The sequence below is a fragment of the Dasypus novemcinctus genome, chromosome 6 (genome assembly GCF_030445035.2).
Source record: "Dasypus novemcinctus isolate mDasNov1 chromosome 6, mDasNov1.1.hap2, whole genome shotgun sequence".
NCBI classification, from domain to species: domain Eukaryota; kingdom Metazoa; phylum Chordata; class Mammalia; order Cingulata; family Dasypodidae; genus Dasypus; species Dasypus novemcinctus.
The window spans coordinates 28,011,847-28,033,723 of record NC_080678.1 but is presented as its reverse complement, the minus strand read 5'-3'; the positions used below and the strand labels follow the sequence as shown (position 1 = coordinate 28,033,723).

At 46.9% G+C, this 21,877-nt stretch overlaps 1 protein-coding gene across 3 annotated transcripts in view; it reads left to right on the top strand.

Moving 5' to 3' along the window:
- The first annotated feature begins 873 nt into the window (after positions 1-873).
- The window catches only part of MXI1 (MAX interactor 1, dimerization protein), a 103,838-nt gene continuing 82,834 nt past the window's right edge, over positions 874-21,877 (top strand). Inside the window, exons 1-2 of one of the 3 annotated variants that reach the window (XM_004473248.5) lie at positions 874-1,326; positions 17,809-17,944. In XM_004473248.5, the coding sequence (XP_004473305.1) occupies positions 1,053-1,326; positions 17,809-17,944 (410 nt within the window). In that variant the 5' untranslated portion in view covers positions 874-1,052. Of the gene's footprint in view, positions 1,327-16,289; positions 16,575-16,835; positions 17,279-17,808; positions 17,945-21,877 lie in introns of those variants that run through there. The other 2 variants (XM_058298445.2, XM_058298444.2) reach the window with 2 other exon arrangements.

Genomic DNA, 21,877 nt, shown 5'->3' with positions numbered 1-21,877 from the left:
GAAAGGCACGTGGAGCGGCCCTTAGTTATCCCCTTGACGCCTACCTCACCTCCCGGGCTGGAAGACATCTATGGTTCCCACAAGTCCCTCGCTGGATGACAACAGCAGGAATGAAAATAATGTCAGTTGAGCTAGGGGGCTTCAGAATCAAAAGGTGGGTTTGAGTTGGGGACGGGCATCCCTGTGCTCTTCTTTCTGCTGGCTCCCAGGCAACTAAAAGGGAGCCAGGTGTGGAGGCACTCCAATGTGAGCTTTGCACAGCTGGACCACGGCTGGGAAGAGGTGCTTACATCTCCTCCCCTTCCTGGAAAATAACTTTGCATTTGAAGGATGAAAGAAGGGGAAAGTAAATCTGTAACCGGAGTTTGGGTGGCCTGGTAATTTCATTCCGCTATGTGAAGGTGCAGGGAAGTACCCCTAGGTGTGTGTGTGTGTGTGTGTTTGTATTGGGGGAGGGAGCTTCGGGTTACATGTGATGGCTTAATTCTTCTCATTTGACTTGGGCTTTTATTATTTAAAAAATAATCATAGCAGCTACCATTTATTGGGGCCCTACTATATACCGAGCTTTGTGCTGGACGCTTTACAAAGATATTATTTTTGAGAAGAAAAAAATCGCTAGTAGCTTGTTTTTTTGCAGGTGTACTCAAAGGCATCGTGTATTTTTTCCCCCATTCGGGTTAGAATACATTGCTTTACACTATGGTAAGATGTGGGGAGAGAGTATGCGGGGACGGGCGGGGCGGTCCCAGCCTCGCCTTTTGCCACCTTTTATTTTGACCGGTCCTCTGAGCAGGGCTCGCACTAGGACCCAGGCGCCAGAGCGCCTCCGTCTGTCCTGTAGGTTCATTCAATCTCCCATACACACAGACACACTGCGAGACCGACACACACTCACACACACAACTGCACGCAGCGAGGCTCGGGAAGTCAGGTCTGCTCCTCGCCCGGCGCCTCCTCCGCTCAGCCGGCCGGGTCTCCCCGGGGGCCTGGAGCTCGGCCGGGCCGCGCAGCCCCGCAAGAGGACGAGCTTGACCGACCCGGGTCCCTCCATGGGCAAACGCGGGCGGCCGCGCAAGGAGGCGCGCTGCGAGGGCGCGGGGCTGGTCCCCGCCGCGCCCCCGGCCGTGCCCCCGGCCGCGGCCGCGCCCCAGCCCCCCGCCCAGCCCGAGGAGCCCGCCGGGGCCAAGCCCAGGTGCCCCTTCTCGGACATTTTCAACACCAGCGAGAACTCGATGGAGAAGCACATCAACACTTTTCTGCAGAACGTGCAGATTCTGCTCGAGGCCGCCAGCTACCTGGAGCAGATCGAGAAAGAAAACAAAAGTAAGTTTGGGGGCCCCGGCTTCTCCTCTTTCTTCCTTGCCCACTTGGGCGTCCCGGGTCGCCTGATCGGCCGGCGGCACCCCCCCGCCCCCACCTTTCCCCAACACACATCCAGCCCTCGGCAGTAAAGCCGATGACACCAGAGAAAGGACACGCTTGCACAAAGCTGCTAAAGATGTAACAAAGACGAGCGAGGGGGGGGGGGGGGAGGCCTGTCGGTGCGTCCGTCTGTCGGTCTCCCGAGGCCTGGGAGGACGGCCCGGCCGAGGAGCGGGGAAGTGCTGTTGTTTGCTGACAACTGAGCCGAGAGCTCATCTCTTCGAGGTCGCTTTTCTTCCTTTTTTTTTTCTGGAGCCTTCTTCTCGAGCAGACAAGTGTTGTTTTTCTGTCGCTCGTTCTTGGGTGGGGTGGGGATTAGAAGCCGAAAGTTGGAAACCGTGGGCAGACCTCAGAGGTTGCAGAAAGAAAATACACACACACACAACAACAAAAACAACAACCAAACAGTCCTCCACGGCGCGGGCACGGGCGGACTCGGGCTCCGTCTCTCCCTTCTGCCTACTCCGCTTTTTCCTCCGCTCTCGGGGCAGTGCTGGGCTCAGGCCATCGCGTCCACGGACATAGTCCCCTTGCGCCTCCATTGCCTTGGGGTGCCCCCCTACCCCAAGAAACAGGCCGGCGGGCCCGGGCAGCACCTACAGCTAGCCCCGGACCTGTCGTCCTGCGCCCGGGAAACTTGGCGAGGGGAACGCGGCTGGAAGGAAACTTTGGGATCTCGCAGGAAACAATAGTTGGGGACGAAGGTGCGGGCTGTTGTGTGCGGTTTCTTTATTTCCCGGGAGACGGCTCCCGAATGCGCGCTGGGCGAGGAAGACAACTGCCTTCGTGGTGGATTGCTACCCCCGGCCCCTCCAGATTCAAGTGCAGCGCGATGCCTGGTTTCCTTTTTGTGTCGGTTTCTTTGCCTCTGCCAGCCGGGTCCCCTCAGCCCTACCCAGGCAATCGACTCTGCGCCTTAGCGGGGCCACGCGTGTGCTGCGCCTCCAGCACGGTCCTCACAATAATAGCTGCCAGGAGGAGGGGAAGGGGCCGGGGCAGACAGACCAACAGACAGGACAAACCCAGGCTTTTTAATCTGTCGAAACAAGTAGGAAAGATCTATGTGTGTGTGTGTGGGGGGGGGGGGGGGGGGGGAGATGGTCCGATTGCAACGTGTCAGATCTTACAACCCCCCCCCCCCAACAACAACAACCCACAAACACACAAAACACCTTCGCTGACAAACACTCCAGGCCTCCAGGGTTAAGGTAAACGTGTGTGGCAGCGCAGTTGTGCAGACGCTGTGAAGGCAAAAACAAGGATTTGTGTCGGGAGGTCGGCGGGTGCGTTCTTTTCTTTCTCTTCTCTCCTGTTTTCCCGGAGTGCTTGGGTTGCGAGCGAAGCGCATCGCGGGCGGTGTGGCCCAAACGCTCTGCGATTATTCACGGCGGTGGGGGTGGGGAGGGCATTCGTCCAAAGGCTAGTTTCTGAAAAGCCGTAACTGGTGGAAAGCTGGAGGAGGACGTGGTTTTGTTTGGTGTTTGCTTTTGTTGAAGGGGGAGGGGCGCGATTTCTTTAGCCCCCTGCCGCCTCCTAGCCCCGGGGCGCCGGCTCTGGCTCGGGTGCACCCAAGAGGGCACCTTGGCAGTGTGCGGTGAATCTAGTTTGTCGCCCCCCCCTCCCGCCCCAGCGAGGGTATTAGGGAGGCGACCAGAGCTTCCTCTGCGTTCCCCACTCCTTCGCACCCGCAGACAATCGGATCTCCTGCCCCCCCCCCAACCTCCTGGCTGCCGCCACCTCCTTGTTTACCCGGTGCCGGAGCTCCGGCGTGGCCGCCAGTCACGTAAGCAGAGGGCCAGGAGCACCCCGCCGGGCTGCCCCGCGCAGGGCGGGCCGGCGGCGGCGGAGCGGGCTCTCAAGGCAGGGGAAGCCGAGGGGCTTCCTGCCCGCCCCTCTCTCAAGGTGTCCGCGCGGCAAGCCCGCAGGTCCCCGAGAGAGGCTTGGGCACCTCAGCGCCTAGCCAAAGTCAACTTCGCGTGCGTAATCAGCCCCTCGGTCCCGCAGTCCCCCTCCTTTGGCCGGCTCCCCGCGGGAGTATTTTTAGTTCTCTCGCCTCTTTTCGCCGCCCCTGTTTGGTTCTGTATGACGTGATGCCAACAGCCCCCAGATTCCCCCAAGCGCGTGGGGGCGCCGCGTCGTGCCCGGCTCGGCTGCTGGAGAGGGGATCCCAGCTCCAGGCCCTAGCCCACTCAACAGCTCACCCCGGCGGAGTGACCCCAGCAAACTCCAGGCGACCATCCGCCCGCCCCTCCATTACCCCTCCTGAAAACAGGAGCAGCCCCCGGAGGCCACTTTACCCTGTCCACTCTCTGTACCACCACCCCCCCACCCCTCCAGCGTCGGGTCTGGGTCTCCGCGAACAGAAACAGCGGGCCCTACATCTGTCTGGCTTTATTGGGGCGCTTCTTCTCGCTGGCTGCGCTCGCCGTTGTTTTCGGCTCGCTGCACACAATGCCCGCGCGTCACGGCGGTCCGCGTGTGCACAGCAATAACACGAGTCGGGGTGGGGGTGGGGGTCGTGCGTGCGCCGGCAGCGGGCACTGCAGGTCGGTCCGCGCGCGAGGGGCTTGTTTTGCTCCAGAGCCCCGCTAGCCGAAACGCTTACATCATCCAGTCTTTGGGGGGAGGGAGAAGGATCTGCGCGTTCCGATAGGATTCCAGCATTTCCCAGGTTCCTGGTTTTCGGAAGGAAGCAGGGAGTCTAGCTTTTATTATATTATTATTTAATATTAGGGGGTTCAAGGTTTGTTGTGCACATTTTTTTAGGTCACTACTGCAAAGGGCATTGCTGGCTGGTTCAGGTGCACAACCTGCCCTCCTTCATTTCAGCCAGTTCCCCTGTAATCACTCGATCTCAGTTTCTCTGCCTCCTCCTCCTCCCCCTCCCAGTTAGAGACACATGGTTTCCACATGGAGACAAACTTCTTTCCTCTGACTGGACTTGACCTAGCTGCGTCGTTCAGCCAATCGGCAGCTTCAGCCTCCTCTGACATCACGCGTTGCTGAGGCCGGAGGCTGGGAGGTGGGGCCAGGAGGCCAGCCAGGAAATCTCTGGGAGCTGTAGTGCGGCCAGCTGGTCCAGTCTCTTCTTAAAGGGACGCTCTTCTCCCCTGAGACGGGTGTCGGGCCTCAGATCTCCATTTCGGGTTCTGTGCGACTTTCCCGAGATGCACCGAAAGACCCTGGTCACGAGTTCAGACGAACCGTTTTAACTGTTGTTTACAAGTACTTACTTGGCAGGAGCTTGCCTTATTTTCCATTGTAGCCAGACTGCTTTTCATTACCTCCTTGAGGTTTCTGTATGAGCAGAGCTCACCAAGTAAGGCCACAGTGCTGAATTATTTCCGGTAGATAGGGTGGGTTTTCTTGGGGAAGGAGGCTCAAATTATATCACCCAGTGTTGGCTGCCTGCTGTGTACATTGCGAGGGATTTCCAGGGAAAAGAAGGGGCCTTTCCAGCTTGGGAGATCCCACAGGTACAGCAAATCGCTACGAATCTTAAAGACTTCCAGAGATATTACTATTGATCATGAAGTCTGTCTTACAGTAGGCACTTAATAAATTCCTTGATGGGTTGGAGTTGTTATTTACTGGCTATAACACAGTGATTAGGTTTGAAGGCCAAGGAATACATGACACTTTCTTCAGACTTGGAGAAGAGTCAGGAATACTGATTTCCTTTAAGAGGGTCTCCTATAATCAACCACAGACTGCCCTTGGACCATAAGACCAGGGCCTGGCTTGGAGAACCAACTGCAGACAATTCTGAAAATCAATCAATTACTAGATTAAAAAGTAGGGGACTAGGCCATATATGCTAAAATTGAGGGTTTTTATGGTAGCTAACGTTCAAGCGGGTCACATTTTTGCAGGCCAGATATCATATCATTCATTCATTCATCCTACAAAAATTTACCGAGCCTCTACTATGTACAATTGCCTTTTCTTTTCTTTTTTTTTTTTTTTTAAGAAAACTGTAGTTTGATTTATAATGGGAGTGGGGTGGGATATTTGTTTACAGTGGAGTTGTGTGAAGAGCATTCTTAAATTTGGCCCATATTTCCTCTGCATCCTAACTTATGTGCTCTATATTCAATTACCTTTTCAAAAAATATGTTTTAATATGGTCTCTGCCCACTGGCAAATGCCAGAAGCAGACTTTTGAAGATACCATGGCATTCAGAGTCACAGAGCTCCCAGAAACAAGGTGCCCTGTGGAAGGGATCCATAGAAAGGGGGCAGAATTTATGGAGTAAGAGAAGCTGAACAGAGCCACTCTTGGCAGGGGGAGGAAAGTTAGGAGAAAAGGCTCCATCTGTCATCAAGGCAAAACAATAGCTGTTTACCCTTTTCTATGGACATACCCAGAAATGTGGATTTTCATCTAGAGATGGCTGGCCAAAAGTCTGGAAGTGCAACTGAGAATAATGGAAAGGGTGCCAGCATGCAGCAGCAGCAACTAATTGCATTGCATAGTACCAATACTGGCTACCATTTATTGAGTGCTGACTGTATACCAGGGGTTCTTAACAAGGGGTCCGTGGACTTGAATTTAAATTAAAAAACAAAACATTATTCTTATGGGGACATGTTGGTGTGAGTGTGATTTATTTATTAAATAATACACAGTATAGTGTGGACTTAATAAGGGGTCCATGGTTGTCACCTGACTGGTGAAGATTAAAAAAAGGTTAAAAACCCCTGCTGTATACCAAATATGAGACTAAATACGCATTATTTCCTCCAGCCTCCACAACAGCCCTATGACACATGCAATTTTATTACCTCCATTTTATGGAAGGGATAACTGAGGAGCAGGGGTGCTGGGTAATTTGCCTGAAGGTCACATGGTAAGTGGCAGAACTGAGTTTCAAACCTAAGCCTCTTATTCCAGAGGCTGTAGTCCTCTGGAGTAAGCATATATGTGTGTGCTCATTTTACAGCCAAGGAATGAAGTTTACAGAGGTAAAATGACTTGCCTACCATCATCCAGACACGGAAAGCAGAGCTGGTATCTGACACCCTGCTGACTGTTCAAGGTTGTGTCATACTCTGCTGAGAAAAGGTTTGGAAGTGAGGCTGGAGGCAGAATAGCCAACCAGAGAGGTTTTTTTTCCCTTCCTGGTTTTGTTTTTCAGAGTTGTTCAACTCTCCTGGCTCTAAGTCAAATTTAGGGCTCCTAGGAAACCTACCCCCCTCCTGCTACCTTTTCCAAGGCTGTCCTCTGGGCATATTAGAGGACTTGGGGCAGTTGCTATGGTACTGGGGCCAACAGCAGGTTTATCAAAAGCTGGGCCTTTTGCTTTTTAAAAAAAAAAAAAAAAAAAAGCCTGGCCCTGCAGAAACGAATTGGCCACAAAGATTTGCATCAGTCATTGTGGCTTGTTCTGTTTTAGATTCCCCCTGCCTCTCTACTCCACCCCCTCCTCCATACCACCACCACTTTCTATAAATACAGTTGGATAAATATTGATTTAAACTGGGTTTCTGGAGAGAAGCACATGCTTGCCCTGGCCTGGTCTTCACTTAGATACCACTAGTAAGTCAGGCCTGACACACCTACCTAAACCCTGATAGCTCTGGCTTTCTAATGACCCGCTTAGGGGAGGTGAGTTGTGGTTTTGTGGCTTTTGAGTTTTTTGTTTTTTTTTTTTTTAAGAAGGAAGGAAGGAAGAAAAAAGTAAAAAAGCAACAACCCATCAAGAAATGGGAATCTTCTTGTAGAATTAAGAAAGCTTTTTTCAGCAAGCAGAAGTGGTGGGAGGTTTATTATAGCCAGGCCTTCTGAACATTCTCGTTCCTTTCCCATTCTTCCTTCCCCTCCATTTGGGACTTTGTTTCTAAAGGAGATGGAAAGAGCAGAGCATCGGGGCCAGAAGGAGCCCCAGAGGTCACCAACCATCCATCATCCTCACTACACAGACGGGGCAGCAGAGGCCCAGAGAAAGACAGTGGTATTGCCCAAGGTGACACAGCAGAGGTAGAACTGGGTCCTACGGGCTGTGTTTCCTCTTTCTTGAAGTGAGAATGGGTCCCAGGCAGAGCCCCAAACTGGGCTTTTGTCTTACAGGTCAGGTGCTTATAAGTCAGCAATTCTCAAACCTGGTTTACTGATCCCAGGGTGTGTCTGGTTATTGCGAAGGTCATTGCAACATTCTCAATAGTCTTTCAAAATGAAGCTAATTTGAATTTGCCATACTGAAAAAATATTTTCTTTTATATTTGGGGGGAGGGAGGAACCAGAAGACAGTGACAGTGATGGGATGACTGCCCAAGCTTAACTAAGGAGGAGGAATTCAAGTCTTCCCAGAGGGGCCTCTTTCTGGGGGTGAAGGGTGGAGCTCTAGGCTGGCAGTGGAGAGAAAGAGAGAGAAAAGTGTTTTTAATTCCCTAGGGAGAGACACCTGCTCTCTGGCTCTTCTGCTAAATTTGAGAAGCAATTGACTCTGATATTATTGTCTCTGAGTGGCTGACCAGAGGTGTTAAAACTGTCAACAGCTGACTTGATCTCTCTGGCCAAAAATAATGGGCATTTGCCACTGGCATCCTAGACTGGAGGCTCCTTCTTTGCTTCCTCACCCTGGCAGAATGCTGTTGGGCCCCTAGCTTGTGAAACATTTTGAAAGTTCAGGTGACTCTTGCTTTGAGCAATAGATCTCCAGGAAATACATGTAAAGAGAATTTCTTTTTTAAAAAAAATTCAGACTAGAGGAACTCTCTTAAAAAGAGTCTTGCAGCATATATTTTGTAAAATGTGGAATGATGTTGCGTGCCCATAATGTTCCCTAAATTTGTTCTGAGTTTGTTCCTTAAACTGGTATTTAAGGAGCACATATTTACTCTACACCAGGCACTGTGTTTGGTCCTGGAGATACAGTCACTGGCCACAAGTAGCGTATACTCTATTTCAGTGCCAGATTTGGAAAAATCAATTGTCTGAAAGTGAACCCTAACAATGTGGGATTGCATCTGACTTAGGCTTTGTGTCTTTGGTTTTTCTAGTCGACATTTCAGACAGAACAACAGTTTATCCTGGGTTTCCAAAAGGATTAGTTCTACCCCTCCCTCCCCACCCATAGCATTTTAAATCTTTTGTGTTTGTCCTTGTAATTGCTGTAGGTCTGACTTTTTTTTTTTTTTTACTGCCTGAGCTTAGGAAGCCAAGTAAGCAGCCCTGTAAATAAACACAGTCCACTCTCATTTCTTTACAGATAGGGGCCTTCTGCTCTGGGAGGATTGTCTATACCTGTGTTTCTGCCAAGCCCACCTCCCATACTACCTGCCCTTGAACACACACCTCTAACTCCAGTGTCTGCTAAGGAAATTCACACACAGAATAATTAGAAAGATAAACACACTACCCTGAAGGTGAGGGAAACTGGGAAATTTAAGCTAAAGCAAAACAAAACAAAACAAAACGGGATTTGGATTACCTACTATTTGAGATATTTTATTTTATATCTTTATTGCAAGAATACTTGAATAAAGATGTCCTGGGACTAGGTAGACTACTGTATTAAAATGGGGGCCTTGCCCAGGGCTGTTCTGTTTCAGGGCATGGATGGCAAGTGGGAGCCGGTATTAATTTATTTTTACTTTTACAGGGGCCCAGAAGTAACTTCTGGGATCCTATGTTATCTCCCTCTTGCCAACACCACAGCCTGACCATCTCTACTCTGCTTCTTGACCCTGCATACAACTTGCTTTTCACCAGCTGAAAAATTTAGCTCAGTTCAACAAATAATTTTTAAAACCTACCAGGAACCAGGTGCTGTACTTGGTGCTTCCCAAGTGAAATCCAGATATGGCTTCCAGTTCCAATTCTAAGTTCCAGTTCAAAAGATGGACAAATTGAAGCCAATAAGTAGTTCTTGTCTGTCTCCTGAAAGTTTGATAACCTATCCCCAAGAGGACTGCTGACAAGTATTTGGTTTTTTTTTTTTCCCTCTTTTCCAAAGGAATAGTAAAAATGGCCCCCTTTTACTGAGTACTTACTATGTGCCAGCACAGTGCTAATGTTTTCCATGTCTTAGTTCATTAAATCCTCCAACCTTCCAATAGGTGGATGTTATAATTATCCTTATTTTATAGATAAGGAAAGCTAAGCCTTAGTAAGGCTGACTGACTTTCCCAAGGCCCCATGCTAAAAAACAATGAAGCTGAAATGAAAACCCAGTTTTTTCTGCCCTCCTAAGGAGACTCTGGGGCTCTGGAGTCAGCCTCAGGGAGCAAGACGTTAGTAAGAGGAAAGAACTGGAAACTGAAATGTTTCAAGTCCAGGCTGAAGGTTGTCCCCTTGGGGATGCTTCCCTAGAGCAACTTCTGTTTCTCCTCAAGCATCCTAGGACTGAGCGAGTGTGGTCAAAATCTTCCGGGGTTCTTTGGGAATTGAGGTCCCTTTCTCTGGAAGGTGATGGTCTGGAATATACCACCCTGCCCAGCACCCCTAGTGGAACTCACCCAACCAGTGTGCATGCCGGAGTGCTGGGAGTGTGAATCCACGCCCTGTCAAGCTGTACTAGACTTCCCGAAGGCGCCCAAGCTTGTAAGGCAACTGGGTTGGTCTGTGCTTGGAGCCAAAGGCTTCTGCCAGAGGAGCCAGCGGAGAGAGGCAAGTGTGAGTCGCAGAAATGAGCCTTAGACCCTGGCTGTGACTGTGACAGTGTGGGCCAGCTGGTTTCAGTCAAACAGTGTAGGTCCAACCTCTTCCTCTCTCTGCTTGAGATCTAGGAAACAGGAGTGATCTTAAATATAACTGGGTTCACATCACTGACTTGTTTACAGCCCTTCAACGGTATCTTTCCTGCCTTGCTTAAAATAAAATCCAAACTCTTTGCCATTGCCTTCACCCTCACTGCTCAGAGGATGGTCCAAGGATGTGTAGCCTTGGCATCCCCTGGAAACTTGTCAAAAATACAGACTCCTAGGCCCCACCCCACAATTTACCACATTTGCCAGGTGATTTGTATGCCCATGAAAGGGTGAGAAGCTGGCCTAGTCAGCCTTTGTGATCTTTCCCTGATCCTCTGTTCCCCACCCCCCGCCATCTAAAGATACTCTGCTTGTACTTCATACTACGTATCACAACTTGTAATTACTATACGTGTTTATTATCAGGCTGCAGACTAGAATATAAGCACCTTGTGGACAGAGATCACAAGCAGTTTTGTTCATTATTTCATCTTCAGCATCTAGCATCATGCATAATAAATGCTTAAGGAATATCTCTTGAATGAATGATGAGTTCTCTGCCTGTAAACTTCTGGCCTAGTGTTTCTCAATAAAGGACAGTTCTTCCATGCATTGCAGGATTTTAACCTCCTAGGTTCCCACTCACTAAATGCCAGGAGAACAGTCATTGTGACACATGAAAATACATTCCAACACATTTCAAAAGCCTCCTAGGAGGATGGTATTACCCTAACCAATTTTGTTTGACCTTGTCCGATTGAACATATGATGAATGCTGTGGGGTTTAAGAGTAGGAAAATCCAAGTTTGAATCCTTTTACTGTGAGACCTTGGGTGAGTCACTTAACCTTTCTGGGTCTCACCTGTAAAACAGGAATCTCAGAGGTATGTTGAGGATTAAATGAACTGAGGTAAGTGAGGCACCATTCACAGAGCTGGCACTCATTAAATGGCAGCAAATGGAGGCATATTATTCCAGGCTCTCTGGAGAATCCCACAATCCTAGAATCAGATTGCTGGAGCTGGGAGAGAAGAGAAGGCAAGATCACCAATGTCCATGGGGAGACAAACAGTGTTTTTATTATAAATGCTGTACCTGAGACTGAGAACTCAGACACAAGGCAGCAGGGGCTGGCTGTGTGATTTACTGGCCAGGGCCTGACTGGGCCTAAACATGACCCTCACGTTTCTGCTGCCTGCAAGGGGTGGTAATGCCAAGGACTGGGGGCAGGGCAATTCTAGGCAACTCCTGGCAGGGGTGGGAGGGTTTCCTAGGGCTATGGCAAGAATGTGGGCTATCCTCTTAGCAGCAGGGAAAGGCTTCTGGTGGCCTTTTTTTTTTTTTCCTTTCCTTAAATGTTTTAAAATCAAGTTCCATCTAACTTTGAAAGAACAGATTGTTGCAATACCCAAACCTGTTAAAAGCAACAAAAAGAAAATTATAGCTTATTCTTGCTGTTGAATATAGACACAAAAATTCTAAACAAAATATTAACTCATGGAATCGAGCAGTATATCAAAAGAATAACATACCATGGCTGACTGAGTTATATGCCAGAGATGGTTGAAAGTCGAGAAATCTACCAGTGTAAATTATTACAACTACAAACTCAAGGAGAATGTATACCTAACCATAGCAACAAATGATGACATGCCTTTGGAAAAAAGCACTCAGGAGGCATTCTTAAGGAAACAACTTAGATACAACAAAGATTGTTTACCTGTGGTGGTCTTTTAATTGAAAGTGATGTGGTAAGTTTGGGCCCAGGGCCAGCAGAGAAAGAGTTGATTGGGGGGAAACCTTTCCTTTAGGGAAGAGTGAACTTTGAACAGAAAGCAAATGCAGGCTTTGAATCCCACTGGAATATAACTTGATCCTGATTTCTGAAGGTTTGGGGTCCCACAGGTTTAAAAGATCAGAAAACTTACTCCATACATATGTGTTTGAAAACATAGCTTAACCAGAAAAAGAATTATGGAGATGGGAAGAGAGCATAGTACTAGAGTCTAAAGGCCTGAGTTCTAATTCGTGCTCCATCAGTTAGATAGATAGCTGTGTGACCTTGGGCAAATTACCAGACCTCTCTGAGCCTCAACTTTCTCATCAGAAAAATGGGGGCTGGATTGAGGGACCAGTTTAATGATATAAATTTATGTGAAATAAACCCTTAAGTGTTATTTGGGGGAACATTCAACTTGGTGTGGCCCTAGCAAAATCTTCCTGAAAATCTTATGAAATGGTCCCTAGTATCCCCCAGTGGGGTGCTCCAGAGTAAGCAAGCCACTTAGATGTGCATATTAATTGAGTCCTGCAATGCAGATTTTCCCCTAAGATCTAAATTCACACAAAAAGAAGGAAAAGGGCATCTAAGAGATTAACACATCCATTATAATCACTGAAATAGGCTGCTGTAGGAAGGGCCATTTAATAAAATGTAAGCCCTTTACTTAGGGGGAAGAGAGAGGCCAGGATGGAAGTCAAGTGCAGCTGTTTGAACCTCTGCCAGGGGCCTGATGGCACCAGAAAACTGAAGTTAAAAAACAACAAACTTCCAGATGCAGCGATCTCAGATTAACACTGCCTCCCCCTGCCGTTCTCCCCATCCCCCAAGGCCTTTTTTTCCCCTTTCTCCCCAGCTTGGGCACCTGGGTTGCTTGGTGTGTTTCCTTGTGCTTGGGATGTCAGCCGGCAGCCCTGACGACCCGAGCCCTGGGAGGCGAGGCGGCAGCTACCTCTCGGGTTTAGCATTACGTCATCCCTTCTAGACCCAAATTTATCTCGGCTGCACACAGAGCCGCAGCTCTGAGCCGCCGCTGACTTGAGGAGAGCTTACGCATGAAGTTAGGCAAGGCTGACTCACCGGGCAGAGGGAAAGATTTTCTGCTGCTCCTCACGTTTCTGGGCTCTGCGGGGAAAGGTGGGGAGGAGGCTGCTATTGTCATTTTGGGGTGGGGGGCGGAAAGATGTATAACTTGTGGTTCTCATGTAGGAACTCAGAGCTCCCCCTTCCCCCTTCCTCAACTTTGATTATTTGAAAAGCCCCATCCTTAAAGATAATGGCAGAAAACAGTGCCCTGCACGGCGAGCACTTGGTAGTTTGAGTTCTCCTAACATCAGGTTTCACCGACACAGTGACCTTGGACTTGTAACTTAACCTCTGGGTCCCTTCCCCTCTTCCCAGATAAAGGGTCCCTTTATCTGGTCTGCAGAAAAGATAGAACACTGACCAGTTCCTATTGTTCATGAGTCTGCAAGAAGTCACTTGGATATTTGTGTTTAGCACACTGAGCCAGGAAAGGACCCCTAGAGTTCAGAGGTTTGCTTGCTTTCTCCAGAAGGCAGATTGTCCTCAGCTGGGCTGTGCTTGTTATAGGCCTGGGGGACTTCTGGGGGACTTTTTCCACCATCAAATGGTTCTCTCCTGAGAGAGATAGTTTAGGGAGAAGACAAAACCAGCAACTGTGGGTGGTTTTGGGTTCTTTTGTCAGTAGGCTTATCTTTCTTCAGTTTTCCCATCTGTATCTATAATGTAATCTAGACTCATCTGAGCAGAAGAGATGTCATGGCTGCCTTTGGGTCTGGCATTGGGACTGGCACCGAGGGATGGCTTGTGGGTGGCATCACTCACCCAAGGATAAAGCCCTAAGCTTTGTGCTGTGGGAGGTCCTTGTGGCTGGTGTTTAAGCAAGGATCCGGGTGGCAGCCAGAGCAGAAAAAAGGAAATGCTATTTTCAACTGCTGCTGGAAAAGGCCTGATGTTTCTGTACATAAACCAGCCCTTTACACTGCCTGGTTCAATTCTTCATACATGCCCAGATGGCCATTTTGGTGACTCTTACCCTACTTCTCTCCTCTCCTCTCCCTCTTGACCATGGCTCTAGAAGGGCTGGGTAATTCCCCTGGACGTCAACTGTGAAAGGCCAAGCATGACCCCAAGCATCTAGTCTTCTTTTAATAACCTGCTAGTGCTTTATAATCCATGACATATGAATTTTAATCCATTTTAAATCCATGTATATTTCAGTTGTACTACTTTTCTTGATTGCACACCACACAGATTTGCCTCCCATTTGGTAAAACTGATCATTCTTTTTTCATAAAACTGCATTAATTGAGAAGTCTTTGGCAACTTGGAATCTTACTCTTAAAGGGGTTCTGCAAATGATGGAAACTAACTTTCAACCTAATAATTTCTACCCTCAACTAGCAGATGTTCTGAATGAATAGGTATTTTCTTTTAAATAGTTCTGCCCCACCCCTATCCAACATGTCCCTTGTTGAGAAGAGCAGATGGTTATTATCAACACCCAATGGGAAAGCCGAGATATGAAATGACCTAGCCAACAGCTGGAAAAGCACAGCCCAGATGTTTCATAGTCTTTACAAAAAATAAATTCCCTTGTGGTTTGTGTGGTTAGGGTCTCCCTGTATTTGAAGGAGCATCTATTTGGTTCTTAAATGTGGTGCCAAGTATAACATTTAAAAGAGCTGGCAGAATTTTACAGACTGTGACCTCATTGGAGATTATGTTCACTCTGCAAAAAAAAAAAAAAAAGTACAAGGGGCGAGGGTGTTAAAATGCAGCATGAAGCCCATGACATTTTTAAGAGGGTAGAATTTCCATCCTGAGATGGTATTTTCCTGCAGTAGCCATTGAAATGACTACAGAGAAGGGGAAATTCTCCCCTCACCAGGAACATCCTGTTATTTTAGATACCCATCAGCAGGTTAATATAATGAAGGTAGGGAAAAGTTATAGATATGTTTACATGGATCCAGGTTTGCTTCTAGAGCATTCAATAGTTATGACCCTTTTGGCCTTCCTTTCTCTGACTACTGGTTGTCAGTGGTGGTGATTTTATTCTGTCCCCACAGACAAATGTCTGGGGACATTTTTTAGGGGAGGGGGTAGGAGTGCTACTGGTAGGTAATGGATAGAGGCCAGGGATGCTGCTAAACATCCTACAGTGCATAGATAGCCCCCCCAGAACAAAGAATTTTTCAACCCAAAATGTCAGTAGTGCTGAAGCTGAGAAATCCTTCAGAGACTTGTTACATCAAGGACCTGAAAAGAGAGTGGTGGTGAGGGTAGTCAGTGGCAGTCTTTTAGTATGGTTCCTGCCTTGTTTCTAGCCACTGCTTCCAGTTATCTCAATGGAGGAGATATGAGAGGAAACAATCATCATCATAGCTTCCAATCATTGAGTGCCTTGTATATATTGAATCCTGGAATTATTTTATTTAATCTTCACAGTAAGTCCTACTAATTATATTCTCATTGAGAGCAGGGACCATGTCTGTTTCTCTGATTACGGTATGCCTATGTCTAATAGCATGCCTGGCATATGGCAGGCCCTCAGTGTCTTTGATAAATGGAGTAATTATATCCACTCTATCCATGAAGAAAAAGAGGCTTAAAGAGTCCACACAACTAGTGTAAGTAGCTGTCAGGATTCGAACTGAATCCTGAATAACTCCAGCACCAAATCACTTCCCCACTGATTTATATCCTTCACTTGCAGAGCAGGAGAGGTTTTCTCTAAAAACACTGGCTGAGGGAAGAGAAAAGAGTTTTTGAAAAAGATTTTAAGAATTACCCGTCTGTTTGGAAATTGAATTGGAAGAAGGGCTGAAGGAAGCCGTCTCAGGCTCTGGAAACACCAGCCCTTTCTTCTGTGAACAGTGATTTTGCCTTTTCAAATGTTGCTGTGTACCTGTCTGTGCAGGTGTTAGTCGCATTTTGTAATGAGGCACTGAAGTTATATGAGAAAGTAAGAGATAAGGGGACTGGAACATGGGACTTCGGATAAGGAATGCTTCAGCCCCGCGAACTCTCGGGGAGTCACTGAGAAAAAGCCCTACCCAATAGTGGACTCACAGCTCGCTCAAATCCTTCCCTCCGGCAGACAAGGTCCAGCCGGCAACTTCTCTTGCCTTTTGACCCATCAGAGAGAGCAAGATGCCCAGCGGGACTACATCTCCCAGGGGGCTTTGCGGAAAGCCTGCAGCGCGCAGGCGCTCTGAGCAGGCCTGCGTACTACGACTCCCGGCGTCAGTGGGCGGAAGGAGGGACTACATTTCCCAGGGGGCAGAGGAAGGGGCGGAGGGGGGCGGACCCGGCGCTGCTCCCGCTCCGCCTCCGTGCTCTCGCCGAGAGGTAAACAAACCGCGCGCGGGTTGCCAGCTCCGCGGCGGGGGCTACGCGGGCGGCGTGGGTGGCGGAGGCGGCGGGCGGCGGAGAGCGCGCCGAGCCGCGGCCGGGCTGGCCCGCCCGCCCGCCCGCCGCACATGTCCCAGAGCGGCGCCGGACTGTAGCCGCCTGCGGCGCCTCCTGTCGGCGGGGGAAGGGGGCGCGGAGAAGCCCCGGTCGCCACCCGTGGTGCCCATGGAGCGGGTGCGGATGATCAACGTGCAGCGCCTGCTGGAGGCGGCCGAGTTTTTGGAGCGCCGGGAGCGAGGTAACGGCTGGGCGCCGCCGCCTGCGCCCGCGCGCCCTTTCTCGGAGCAGGGAGTACGGGTCCGCGGGTGAGGGGAGTGCGTGCGAGGAGAGGTGTTTGTGTGAGGGGAGGAGCTAGTGTGAGGGGAGGTGCACGTGAGGGGAGGAGCGAGTGTGAGGGGGTGTGTGGGGGAGGGCTGCGGGGAGAGGGGGCGGGTGTGAGGAGTGGTGTGTGTGCCGGTGCCTGTGTGTGATAGGAGTGTGCACTTGCGAGGGAAGGTTTGTGTGTGTGAGTGGGGGTGCATGTGAGTTTGTGAGGGGAGGCGTGTGTGAGAGGATGCATGTGTGGTGAGGTGCATGGAGGGGAGGCGTGTGTGGAGGGGTGGGGATGAGGGTGTAGGGTAAGGGGATCGTCAAGTGCGTGAGAGGAGCATGAGGCGGCTGCTGGGAGAGGGGGAGAGGAGGGGTAGGGTTTAGAGAAAGGGCGAACTCAGAGCTAGGGGAGCAGGGGAGGGATGGCTTGAGGGGAGCCCAAGGTGAGGTGGAACCTAGGAGAGGGGGAGAGGCTCATGGGGTTGAAGGGGCGAGTCTTGGGACCAAGATGGAAGAGGCAAGAAAGTGCGGTAGGAAGGGGGCCTGAGCTGGGCTGGAAGAGATGGAGGCTGTGTGAACGTGAAGGAAGGGAAACGTCATTTGAAGAGGGGGAAGAGGATGCAGAATTATGGGGTAGGGGCCTCTGTATATCCGAGGTATGATGAAATGGGATCTCTTAAGAGATGGAGCCCCAGGGAGACAAAAAGTTTGGAATATAAAGAGCAGGACCTCTGAGAACTCAGGAGAGAAAATGCCCCTGTAGGACTAGGTGATTGAATTATTTGAATATTTATAATCGAGTTAAAGGGAAAGGGGAGTTTTGAGACAAGTGAAATCATTTAGGTGGTCTTAGAAATTAGCGAGTTTGAGTCAAGAAAAATCCTTGGAGAAAAGGATTTCTGAAAGGAGAGAGAAATTACTTAGTTTAGGGGAGATATTAGTATGCCTTCCAGGTGGTGATTTGGGGTTGTATATAATATCTCAAGATTGATGTCCAGGCAAGGACTAGAATTTTTATCTTACAACCATAAAGAATGGGAGATTTTCACCTCTTTCTTCTCCTACTTTTCACCCTGTTATTGCAAGGACTTCCAAATCTGTAGATCCATGAATTTGGGTGTATTCCTCTCATCATATCTTTTTTTCTTCCTCTCTCTTATTAGAGTGTGAACATGGCTACGCCTCGACATCATTCCCCTCCATGCCGAGCCCCCGGCTGCAGCATTCAAAGCCCCCACGGAGGTTGAGCCGGGCACAGAAACACAACAGTGGGAGCAGCAACACCAGCACTGCCAACAGGTAGCAAGCTGGGGAGGTTTAGAAAGGGGAACTGGAGAGAAAACACAAATTCAGGCAGAAGTGCCAGTCCTACTAAACTACATTCTGCTCTGATAACAGCTCTGGTGCAAGTCTGAAAGACTAAATGGTGTCCTTTACCACCATCCCTGGGAACTTGGCCTTTTAAAAATAATAGTGTTTAGGAATCATAACCTAGGTTTGTGTGGAAGGGAAGGAACAGAATCTATAAAGACAAAATCTTACTAGGGTTATTAAGATAGGGAGGTCTGTAACTGAGAGGAAAGTTGAAAGACTTGACAGCGTGTGTCCATGCATGTAACCATATGCTAAAAGTAATCTTCCACCAGCTTTCATTGTTTTCTCCAAGTTAAGGATGGCCCAAGAAGAATTTTTTAAAAATCAGTAATAGCTCTGGTAGGGAACAAGGCAGAGTCAAGGCTTTGTTAAAGAAATAAAAATATTTAGGTTCAGTAGGAAGTTAGTAGGCAGGGTCTATTTGTTGTTTAAGGAGTAAGGGGAAATTCATGTTGTGGAGTTTTCCCTATTTTTATTAAATAATATTGGATTGGAATAGAGGCTTTTAAACAAACAGACAAACAAACAAAAAGGAAAGCTGCTCATCCTTCAAGTAGAACAGATTTCTAGAAAATACCTCTCTGGATGTACTCAGACATAGTTGACTTCCATTTTTGAAAACTTTTGGTATGTCTGGCTGTTTCTTCAGTGTTTTTGTTCCAGGGAGCCTGTGAGTTCCAAGGAGTCATTTCATATAAAGATTTCAGAAGGCTTTTATTAAAAGATCAATAAATCATACCTTTTCCATTGATAAGAGGAAAATTAAATGAGATTTTATTCCTGATTCCTAAAGCTTTTTTAGAGAATAATAAACATTCATTTGAAGGCATAGAGTAATCCCTTAGTAAGTAAGTTTGTCTGAGGGATTTGGGGAGCTCCAGCACTTGGGGAAGCTGGTTGGGGAGGGAGCAGGAGCTGTGGCTCCTAATATTGGTGTGGAAAACCTGAGGTTCCTATAGATAATGTTCATTAGGTTAGAGCTTCTCACTCTGCATTTCTGGTAGCACTGAGGGAAAACTAAGATTTGCTCTTCTCCTTTTGACTTATCTTTAAAGCTGCGTTTTTCCTTTTTTTGCCGTCTTTGCTTCATTAAGACTATTCTGTAGTGTTTAAGCTTACCTTTTTAAATTACAGAAATAATTAGCCTTGAGCTTAATATGATATATGAATGTGTTTGTGTGTGAGTCTAGAGCATTTGTCCTACTTGAGATAGTATGATATGAAGCATTTAAAAAAGTAAGACTAGATTTGCTTGCCCTAAAAGTTTCTTTGGTTAAGGTATCAAGAATTAGGACATATTTAGGAATTCATGTTATCTTTCAATCCATATGTAGATTTTTTTAAAGTTTTTTTTTTTTATTATTAAACTTGGAGATATAGAAAGGGTACCAGTTAGGAAACCAGACCTGGGTTCTGTCATGCTGTAAGTATTTAGTAGTAAGTCTTTCCTGTTTTCCAGAAATCAGGTATATGTTTTCATCTGTAAATTGAGGAGATCGACCAGATACTCACTGTTTTAGAGCTGCTGTAACAAAGTACCATAAACTGAGTGACTTAAAGCAAGTGAAATTTATTATCTCACAGTCTAGAGACTAAAATTCTGAAATAAAGGTGTTGACAGGGCCGTAATTCCTCTGAAATCTGTAGGGAAGAATCTGTTCAATGCCTCTCTTTTTGGCTTCTGATAGCCCCAGAGGTTCGTTGGCTTGTATATACCTTTGCCTCTGTTCTCACATGGTTGTCTTCTCTGTGTCTGTGTCCAGTTCTCCTCTTCATATAAGGACATCAGTTGTATGGATTAGGGGCCACTCTAATCCGGTTTGACCTCATCTTGACTAATAACATTTTAAAAGACTATTTGTAAATAAGATCACATTCTCAGGACTGGAGGTTAAGACTTGAACTTGTCTTTTGGGGGGATACCATTCAACCACCAAGACTCACCAAGATCCCTTCTTCGCCTGAAGTTCTATGACTCGGATTTATTGATAGTTTTAAAGATTACTGTATTACTATATTAGTATATATAAAGTATATATACTATATTACTATATTAGTATATATAAAGATACTATATTATATTTTAAAGTTACTATATTAGTAACTTCTCCCCATCATGCAGATGTGACGTTTTTACTAACAACTCATGGATTATAAAGGCATATAAAAAGCATGTATTCTAGATTTTACCAATTATGTTACAGCTCATTAATAACGTCTTTGTTATATGTTGCCTTATCCTTTGCACAGCTTGGGGTTTTGATTAAGTGATATTTCCTTTTCCTGCTATTGTTCATGCTTTTTGGATGCTATCATTATGTGTGGGACTATATTGTGTATTTCAGAAAATTTGTAAAACTGCGAGCATGCTGTGTTGCTCTGACAGTACACAAGGAAAAATATCTATATGTACATTGGATCACCTAACATTATGGGACTATAAATAGCAAGAAAGAAAGAATAAGAGAGGAAGAGAAGGAAATAGATTTTAGAATATATTATCTCAAGGTCTACACATGTTTGAGGTACTGGCTAGGGCCTGTGGAAGGAACTGGTATGTTAAAGTGAAACACTAGAAATTATTTCCTCTTTGCCATTTATTTAAAATTTCTGGTTTTTGGAAGTAAGGGGGTGGAAGATTGAATTCTAAAACTGGGATATGTGGGAAATAGTGTTGTTTGTCCATTTGTAAGGGGTGACTGTAGGCTTCATGTTAACTTTAAGTTAATTTGACTTAATAGAAATTTTATTGTATCAGTTACTTGAGGCAGAAAGGTTTCTAGAAATTTCTATTAGTCGTATGAAACAAGGAAAGGAATAGAGTTGATGAGTATTTTGTGTATATGTCTTAACATTTTCCTGACCAAAAAGCTACCTTTGTGGAAGTTGCTGTTCCTTCTATGCATCTTGAACATTGATATCTTCTATGTCTTAAAATGGCATTTATTTCCCTGATATTGTAGCATTATTAAGATATAATGTTGGTTGTTTTTCTCCCTGATATTTTCAGGTATGTTATGATATTCCTGATATAAAATTATTTTGTAAATTTACTCTGAGTTAACTCATAATATTATGAATTGCTATTTCCTCTTCCCCTAAGTCTTGAAATCTTATTTTCACAGAAGTACAAAGGAGAGAAAATAAATGACTTAATGTGATCTTGCAAGTATGTACCTTGCAAATCCTAGTAATCTTATCATTTGAGATCCTTCTAACTATTGGGAGGCGGGACCTATAATATATAATTATAATTATAATATATAATCAATTTTACTATAGTCTTGGCTGCAGCTATCTGGCACATTTCCTAAAATCACCTATATTAAGATGTTGCTGCTGTTAGAGAATGTGGCTGCAATAGCCATCTGGCTCATAGAGGAACATCTCAGATACTTAGCTTCTCTCACAGCAGAAAAGATCTGTCATCTTTAAAACTCTAGTAAATGAGCCATGCTTCAGTGTTATGCTGATTTCCTCCTAAATATCTCTTGAATCTGCTTTCTTTTCTCTTTCTTCATTGCTACCCTCCTAGTCTAAACTACCATCATCTCTCACCTACACAACTGTAGTAACCTCCTAAGTAGTATTCCTGTAACAATTCTTTTTTTTTTAAAAGATTTATTTATTTATTATCTCCCCTCGCCTCCCACCCCCGCCCCGGTTGTCTGTTCTCTGTGTCTGTTTGCTGCGTTGTCTTCTTTATCCGCTTCTGTTGTTGTCAGTGGCATGGGAATCTGTGTTTCTTTTTGTTGCATCATCTTGTGTCAGTGCTTCGTGTGGGCGGCGCCATTCTTAGGCAGGCTGCACTTTCTTTTGCACTGGGCAGCTCTCCTTACGGGCGCACTCCTTGTGCAT